The sequence below is a fragment of the Seriola aureovittata genome, chromosome 8 (assembly GCF_021018895.1).
Source record: "Seriola aureovittata isolate HTS-2021-v1 ecotype China chromosome 8, ASM2101889v1, whole genome shotgun sequence".
NCBI lineage: Eukaryota > Metazoa > Chordata > Actinopteri > Carangiformes > Carangidae > Seriola > Seriola aureovittata.
The window spans coordinates 14440001-14449502 of record NC_079371.1 but is presented as its reverse complement, the minus strand read 5'-3'; the positions used below and the strand labels follow the sequence as shown (position 1 = coordinate 14449502).

The 9502-nt window shown below is 44.9% G+C and overlaps 1 protein-coding gene across 1 annotated transcript in view; it reads right to left on the bottom strand.

Annotated features, from left to right (window-relative positions):
* Positions 1 to 439: 439 nt before the first annotated feature.
* Positions 440 to 9502, bottom strand: part of clcf1 (cardiotrophin-like cytokine factor 1) — a 12828-nt gene continuing 3765 nt past the window's right edge. The window contains exons 2-3 of the mRNA XM_056383184.1: positions 3153 to 3307; positions 440 to 2625 (exon numbers count right to left, since the gene is read on the bottom strand). Of these exons, the coding sequence (XP_056239159.1) occupies positions 1276 to 2625; positions 3153 to 3307 (1505 nt within the window). The 3' untranslated portion in view covers positions 440 to 1275. The remainder of the gene's footprint in view (positions 2626 to 3152; positions 3308 to 9502) is intronic.

Below are 9502 nucleotides of genomic sequence, written 5' to 3'. Positions count from 1 at the left end.
GTAAAAGCAACATGTTTTATTGGCTGTTGAACGGATTAAACAAACGAGACACAATGTGTTAATCAGTGTGTTTTAAGAAGTACCTGTTGGACGCATTTTGTACCTTTGGACAGAACCATTTCCTGTCTCTATGCTAAGCTAACAGTCTCCACATCAAACTGATAAAGGTTGTATCAATCGCTTCATCTATATCTTGTCAAGAAAGCAAAAAAAAAGCCAGTTTCCCAAAATGTCCGAACTCTTCCTGTAAACATGGGAAAACTACAGATTGATTAAGGCTTCGTTAAATGTTTCTTGCTATGGAGGGAAATCACTGTTACAAAGCACCGAATCAAAGGCAGCAAAGAAGTGAATGGTATGTTAAGGCACCAAATACCACAGTAAGTATGAGTGTCTGTGTGTGTGTGTGTGTGTGTGTGTGTGTGTGTGTTGTGTGTGTGTGTGTGTGTGTGTGTGTGTGTGTGTGTGTGTGTGTGTGTGTGTGAGAGATTGTGTGTGTCTGGACAGTATGTGTAGCGCTGTTGTAGAGTTACTGTAACTGACCGGTCAACTTCTGATTACTCAGCAATACCACCCTGCCCGTTATTTCTGGTGCTCATCCCCCTGACTCACGCCTCCTCCCGTCTTCCTCTCCTTTTCTGCCTCTTCCTCTCCTCATCTGTGCCCTCTTCATCCCTCTGGCCATTTCCTCCTCTCCTTTTGTCTTTTTCCCATTCAGAAAGTTTCCCTTCTTCCTTTAGAGAAAATGAATGTTTGCTGATTCACACATCTGGGGTCACTGAATCAGTTTTCACTCAATAGCTGCACTGTGTCTTGCTGTCTGTCACTCAGTCTATCCTCCTCTGTGTGTGTCTGTGTGTGTGTGTGTGTGTGTGTGTGTGTGTGTGTCTAACCACCTACAGTGGCATTTCTGTTGATCCATGAGCCGTGTAGTCCGGTAACTCAGCCCAGTCTCAGTGTGTCTCGCTCAATGAGCTGCTATGTGCATTAGGCGGGTGACAGTGCTGGTAATGTGTTGGCTTTGTGTGTGTTATATTCCATTAGCACTTCTGGTGACCTGCCAAATAGTCCTTCATTCACTTATTCCAGTACGGTATGAATGAATGTGTTAAGCTCGAATGTGTTTATGTGCTTCTGTCTGTTAAAGCTCTCACTTTGTTTCCACTCAGACTTTGTGCAAATAGACTTCTGATATACTGCACGTTTGTGTGTGTTTGCGTGTGTTTGTATGTGTGTGTGTGTGTGTGTCTAAGTGTCCAGTCCCGTCTCAGTGTCTCAACCTCGGAGTCTCCTCTTGAGACGGTTGAAGTCCTTCGCTGATCGCCACAGCCAACTCTGCAGCTCACGCAATATCCAAAACCCCTCCACCTTCCTGGCGAAGTCGTTCATCGTCGGCTGCACTGGCAGGAGTGAAGAGGAGGCAGAGGAGGAGGTGGAGGAGAGCAGCGGAGTCAGTGGAGGCGAAATGAGGGAGGTGCCCCCTCGTAAAGACAGAGGGATGGGCTGGGGGAGAAGAGTGTGCTTCTCACCTGCTCCGAACTGGTAGAGGAGGGAGAGGGTGGACAGAGAAGGTTGGAGGGTGGGGGAGAAGAGCGAGCGAGGAGGCCGACGGTGATGATAGAAAGCGGAGGAAGAGGAAGTAGCTTCCATATGTGATTGCTTCTCCTCCTCCACCATCAACCCAATGCTTTTCTCTACAATAAATCCATCTTCTCTTCTGAGTGTGTCTGGGTGATGTGCGTTCAGGTTGTAGCTGTACTGATTGTTGTCGTCGTCATTGTTGTTTTGGATGGTTGGTTGTCGGAGGGGGCTGGAGCTTTCTGTGCCCGGGTAAGACACTTCAACCCCGGGTTCAGGCTGCCCCTCCTTCTCCTCTCCATCCTCGTTGATACTCAACAACCTTCTCCTCCCCCACCTCTCTACCCCTCCCTCTTGCTCCACCTCCTCCTCTTCCTCCTGCCCTTCTTCGTTGGCAGCCCATTTCCCACTCTCAGGCTCATCCCTCTTTCCTCTCCTCCCTCTTTCTCCTCGTCCCTTCTCCCTCGATCCGCCACTCCTCCCTCCACCTGCGGTCGCCTCTGCTCTCCTCCCCTCTTTCCCTCTTCTTTTTTCCATCAGGTCAACGCTGACGCCTTCCTCCCGCTCTCCTCTGACCACCTTCACCCCGGTTCGTTTCTGGTTGTTACGCTGACCCGAGTCTGTCCTCGTCCCAGCTCTGGACCTGTACAGGCTCTGGCTCATCAGTGGAGCTGGTTGGTCGCCTCCTGTCCCCCTCTGAGGATACTGCAGCTCACCAGCATCACTTCCCATGTTTGCAGATGGAGGAGGAAGCGCGTAACCAAGCGTGGTCATCAGTGCGGATATCGAGCCCAGCAGTCCATCCAGGCCTGTGCAAAAGTGCAGCAGAGAGGTCTTGAGGGAGGGGCAGAGGGTGGAGCGGGCCAGCTCCCTGACAGCCGCCAGCAGCACAGAGTAGGCCTTCTGGTTCTGGGCGAGCCGGGCTTGGTTCTCCAGGCCATGCCACAGCTCCAGGCGGGTGGCAGCACTGGGCAGGGACAGAGCCGTGCTGTTGGGCCGCGGAGGGGAGAAGTCTTTCTCGTTGAATGGAGGGCCTAGGTAGGTGAGCTGGAGGTGGTATAGAGAAGGAAGAAGAGAGGATGAGAAGGTTTAATGGATAATTCTGGTTCATTATTTATTTTCACAGTTTGGGCCATCATTCATCGTAACACTTGACGCAGCTTCATCGCTACACTGTCGATCAGACAGATTGTAAACAGGCCAACAGACAGTTTAACTAAACATTTCGTATGGAGGTTAAACCAAAAGCGAGTGCTCCAGTCATGTCTGTAATGATCCCCCAACTTTGTAAGAAAAGTTTGGCTTTGTTTTCACTTCCAAAGTAGTTTGGCCAGAGGGAGGGTTTGAATGAAACCCCAGTGCTCCTGTTTGTTGTCCTGGCAGACCTCTGTTGCCGAGTTCCCAGATCTCAGTAATTGACATGGTGAGCACACTGTTATGAGTAATTATATTAAGGAGGCTCAAAACTATGAAAATGTGACCCAAGTTAGATCCTTTGAATTAGTGTAAGGAGAATAAAATGTTACTGTCTTTTAAAATGAATGAACCGAATGGTATCACAAAAAATTACTCACATATACGTCTTTGATTTCTTTCAGCTGATACTCCAGGTATTTGGTTAGCTCATATGTGCTTTCTATTGAACTCCTCTCACTGGCCAGGTTGTGTGACAAATCCAGGGCCGTTGCCATGGCAGCAGCCAATAGCAGGATGAGCTGGTGTTGATGGACTGTGGAGAAATGAAAAAAAAAAGAGACTGATTAAAACTCAGGCAGATGGTGTGAGATGTTTCTTTAATGACGTCCAAATCATGGGTGTCCAAGTGGTAATTAACACACACTGCAAAGGTATTTTTAATCATAACAATGAGATGAAATTTATCTCAGCCATTATTTTCTCAGACATTTTGTGAATATTTAACTCGGAGTTCTTAATTAATTTGATGACTCAAGAACTCAACAGACAAAATCACCTCCAGAAAAAGTTTCCAAGCCTTCCTCTTGGTCGCTGCACCATTCACACTGTTTATAGGAATTTTTACAATATTCTGGTTTATTTCTTTGTCTCTATGGCGATGGCCTCGTCTGTTTACATATTGCCAGGTCAGAGTCATCTGACACTGCCAATAAAGCTTTTTCCGTTTCTAATCTAATTTTAGATGTTTCTGGCTGTCGGAGGTTTACTCTGGCTTCAAATAAAACCTTGCTTAATAGCTTCAGACAGTCAGTTTCAGACAGTCAGACAAATGGCTCCTATGTTCAGTGCACCAGCCTGTCAGGAAAACAGTCGCTCACACACACACACACACACATACACACACACACACACGAACACACACATACATGTTCATTCCTGACCGATATCCCAAAAACAAAGACATGTGGCTTTCTTTACAATCACAAACATTAATGTGTTTGTATCAGTTGTATGTTGCTGTTGACTTCTTGTTTATGTTTCAGAGTGTTTGTGTAGGTGTTTTATGTTACTGTGTGAGTGTTTGTGAGAATGTTTGTAACCGTAATTGAGTGTATACAATGCTTTTGCGTGTGTGGGTGCTGCTAAGTGTGTATGTGTGTGTGTTGAGGGGTGGGGTGGGTTGTAACACTGGAAACCTTTTAGTGCCCCTGTCTCTGGTTTCAAACAGGGAAAATTGGAGCTGAAAGGTGGTTTTCAACATTAAGAAACTTCATGCACATCCACTCGTCTTCGTCCCGTGCTCGCTCTCTCCTTTATTTTCCAACTCTCTCTCAGCACTTCCTCAGCCCTCCACTCGAGCGCAACACACATTTCTTTTGTCGTCTCTGCTCTCCGTCATCCTTTTCCATCCTCCCTGTGCTCACTCTCACCCCCCCGTGACACCCAGACGGTAGGCAGTGATTCATGCTTGTAATTATGGGCAAAACATGCTGCTGTTCAACAGGTGTGAAATATATATTTCCCAACGTGTGTGACCCTGTCAGCTTTGTCTCATTAGCTCACTCCGTCTTTCTCTGACACACCTTGGGCCCCCCATTGTTTCACTAATCTAATTCTTTCCTCCTCTGGAACTGGACTTCTTCTATTGCCCTTCTCTCTCCCTTTCTCTCTCTCTCTCTCCATTTCATCTCTCCCATCACTAACCCCACCCTCGCCCCCCCAGGATGAATAAATGACTTTAAGTGAATAGCTTAAACAGATTGCAAAACATTTACCCTCAACAAGTTTTCAGTGGTTCTAAGAAAACATGTTCTGACCTAAAAGAGTCAACACCTTTTTCCCTCTGACTCAACCACTTACATTTGACATATCGGTATGCACTCCCTTACAGGGCTGGGTAGATACCTAATGATGGTATGTGCTCTACACTACTCTATACACAAAAATGTATAAAGTAGGTCGTGGTGCAACCTAAAACAAGAATGTGTTACTGCAGCAAGCGAGAAATTCTGGCTATCAAAGAGGAAAATATCAATTGAACATGACAAAGTAATCAGAAATAAAATCAAAGGATAAGAGTATGGTTGACAAGCGAGGATAATCCCTTTTATTGTGGTACAAATTGCAGCAATGACGTGGTAACAAGCGACTCTACTCCCAAACTAACTTAACAAGCTCACTTAAATGAATATATTCATCAAATGACTTTAGCTTTAGTGAAAGACTGAATGACAGATTGTTGAAAGTCAAATTAAAATAGGATTAGAAATACTCATTGAAATGACATGGACAAAACCTGAACAAACAACTCCCTGGCTGCTTCATTTGAAAGGGAAAAAAACTGCACCCTCCACAACTGCTTGACCCTGAGTTTTAGGCTACATGAAAGCATCCTCCCAGACTATTTTCTAAATCACTGTGGTTGGGCCCAGGTAACTCCCACACGCTCCCACACACACCTTAAAATCAGTCAAATTGGACAACCCCCGCCAACCAAGCCTCTTCTCAACCGCAAAAGCCTCATCACCTGTCAGGAGCATTAAGCATCTTGCATCAACGTCTGAAACATTCAGAGCTCATCAAGCCCGGGGTCCTCCCACCGAACATCCTCCATTAGCATCAAAACACCCTGAAATCAACACGACATGGTTGACTCTCGGACTAAACAGCCCTCGAGGAAAAGGACCCACAGCGTGCAAAAAGGGTTGCATTCAGAAAGAATAAACAGGTACCAAAAAAAAAAAAAAAAAAGAAAAATAGCCTGGGCTGGAGAAAGAAAATTCTCCCTGGCAAAAATCAACCCAAACTGTTCCAAACCGTTTCCTTTTGTCTGCAGCCACATGCTCGGAGATGATTGCCAGACGTGAAAGGCTCTTGTTGTTTTGATTGAGTGCTGACATCTCTAAAAGCATCCTCCGCTGTGGCTAGAAACAACTGCTCTTTTGTACGGGTAAACTGAGATAACTCAAACCCAGAGCCATGTTGTTGTTATATAATATTATACTGAGTAACTACACTATAGTCGGCATACAGCCTGACTTCAAGGCGAGCCCTGCAGGCTTGGGGCTGTGTCTGTGTACCTGGCAGTGGAAGCACACTCCGCAGGGCAGGGTTGAAACCAGAACATTCTCTGTGGGAGGATTGCATTACAGCAACACAGGGGTTCCCTACAACGGCCGACCATGACCCGCCTCTGTACGTGTGTGACTCTACCCATTTTCAGGCACATACCTATTAGAGTTACACACATGGACTCGCAGGGGAGCTCCATTATTCACAACAGATCATATTTTCATCTTCGGTTTGTCCGTTGATGTCAAGTCAGATCTGGCACTCTGGAGTCTGGCTGCCATCTGCAAAACAGAGCTGAACATGAGGTTCTGGCGCCAGAGCCTCTGCACTCCAGATAGGTCAGAATTAAACATCCACACAGGGTCAAGGTTCAGAGGTGAATTCTGGGACGAAAGGTTGTGTTCAGGGGCATAACGAGCCTTGTAACACACTTGACATGTTACACTCCAGACAGCGTTTTGGTAAACCAGTGACCCGGTGTTTGTGGGTGTTGTTCCGCTTCCATCCAAGAAGACTAGTATTTCATCTTTCCCAACGTGCACCACCACTTGAGGTTTTAAACAAGCACTTAAACAGAATTTTGGTATTGTGGGAAAACCATCTGCAAGTAAATCTCTCCAGTCTGGTCCAGGAAAAACTACCTCCGGTGCCAAAAAAGGTTGCCCTCCGTCGATGTAACCACTTGAAAGAGAGGAAACATCAGTACATGGAAGATGTTATAAATCAGGTCCAAATGAGATGTTTTTCATTTCCAGCGAAACATTGATTAGGAATACTATAGTATACTGTAATGGCATACTTTTGGTGAGCATACGTTGTACGGGTTTGACAAGATTTAAAGCCATGCAGGCTGGTTTTGGAAAAACAAAGGATTAAACATCATCTGTGGTGTGTTTTCCAGAACCAAAACTCCTAGCTGTAGGCTACATCCTCTCACCCGTTCCACTTCAGTTGTATATGTTCACCGTGTAGACCTCCTCTGCTGTATCACAGGACAATATGAGACAACATTAGAGACAGAAATGACTGATGTACCGAGCCATGTTGTGATGTGGGCCACTGATGTCATGTTGTGAATGACTTAAAAGACAGATTTACATCCAGTCTGAGTCTGCAGACACATCTCGACAAGTTCAATTTGAATCCCACGTATAAATCTGATTCATGTTAATTGTACATTTGTTTTTAATGTGTTTCTTCTATTGAAACCTAATGAAAGAAATCTGACAACAATCTGGACATACGGATAATTTAAATCACGGTGCAGTTCTGAACATCGGCTTCGCTCGGTTCATTAGGTTGAGTTCATTCCCATCTGCTAAGGATAATGCGTTAAAATGTTCTAATGCCAGGTTCATGTCATGATTCGGATCATAATTTTGAGCAGCAGGGTCGACCGCTCCAGCAGCCTCCCTTTAAATCAGAGATGTCAGGGATTTCAGACAGTTGAAAATAATTTTTTTAACCTGTCAACAGACACCTCAATTTTCATGCACAAGAATCAAAATAAAAAGGTTACTGCTGTTCTTCAACTCTTTTGATAAGAGTCATAACTCCTGGTATGCTTTGAAAGGTAACTCTTTCAATTTTACAGCCAAAATGTCAGAATGAGTATAAGAGATACTGAACCAAAGTTATAGAGGCACAAACATGACAAAAAGGTAAGGATTATTTTTTTGGCCTAAAAAAGGAATCCAAGGCCTGTAGTCGTAGTGTCTGAACAAACTCTGTGTCAACAGCTGTTGCAGTGATATGAGGATCCTAAAATGCTTTGCAGAGATAGAATCAGGACACTTAGAGCTTTCAAACAATGTATAATTTGTCAAGGCTGTGTGAAGTCCAGCACAGACCAAAACACACCTAAAGCAGTGTTACCAAGGCCAAAGCATCCCACGGGTGGGGCTGTGTCTTACAGTCTTCTTCAGTGAATGAACAATCGAAGTTCTGCATTTACAACACTCGGTCACACCGGAGAAAGGTCCATTCAATGAAGAAGACTGTGGGATGTGGTTGAAAGCTCCAGAAGTTAGAATAATCTATCAGTTTTGTTTTTCCCAAGGTCAAGAATGAAACTCCCAGTAAGTACCACCAAAATCCACATACTGCAGCCACATGTGATAAGTCTGATCAGCCATTACATTGCAGGGTTACTTTTAAATATCATTATCTATTACCTTTTTTTTTTTTACTTCACAAGTCTCATATTTCTTTCTCGGAGTGTGCAACGATCGCCTGCCTTGTCTTGCATATTTGTTGTCATCTAGCTAACGTGGCAGCGGCAGAGCTGCAGGCTCATTGTGGCTTTGTTGACAGAAAAGTCCCGTCTGAGCCAAATCCAGAAAGGCTGTTTGTTTCTTGCATAGTTTTTTAATTATTCTGTTGCACTGTACCTGGTGGCAATTTTGCCTTCTGTCATAACACTTACCCTGAACATAAACACACCTGCGCAGGACGCCAGGGGCAAAAACATGCGTCAACACACTGATGTGAGGGATAGAGCCACAGGGGAAGTGGACCGTGACACCAGCGAGGTGACTGAGGGTGAGTGGGGGTGAGTGGAGGTGGAGGGGTTTGACAATCTGAGGTCAGGGTCAGTGTTGTGTGTCTGTGTACAGTTAGGGGCCAGATTTATGTGCAGTCTGCACTCAATCAAATGTGCATTCCTTCACTAACTCAACACACACAAACGTGCACGCACACACGCACACATATGCATCCAGATTGTGCACTGGAGCGCAGATCCATGTATGCACAGACGTTATACTGAATAAATACATATAAACAAAGCATTGTGTACTCACAATGCACACACACACACACACACACACACACACACACACACACAAACACATGCACACACACACACTTTTCCCATCTCTTCTCCCAGGAGATTCCTTCCTCTGGAGTCTGTTCATACTGAATTTCAAATTGATCCTCTTGGCACTGGACACACACTGGAGTTGCCAAACAGCATCAATGACCCAAAAACAAAGGCAAAAGAAAACACACATTAAAAAAGCCAATAAAAATTATGTTTATGCCCAGAAACTCTCAGTGTAACCATTTCTTTCAAGTCATAAACTCAACCTCCTCCCCTTTTTGCCTTGCTGTCTGTCTCCCTTTTCACCTTATAAGCCAATCTATCCTTTGCTTTTCTTTTTCTTTTTCTTTTTTAATCTGTGGATTCCAGTCGCTGCATGCTTTATCGCCATGTTTGGTTTCAATTTCGTTGTCGCTTCATCTGTCCCCCCCTCTCCCCTTAAATCTTCCTGAAACATCAAACTTCCATTTAAAAGTTTCCCTAATTAGTGTTCTCCTCTCTTCCTTTCACTAATTGGCTCCACTCGTTCCTTCCCTCGACATCTTTCATTCATTCTTTCCCCTTTTTCAGGCCTTCAGTTTTTAATTTACCTTTTATCCCCCACGTCCCAACCCC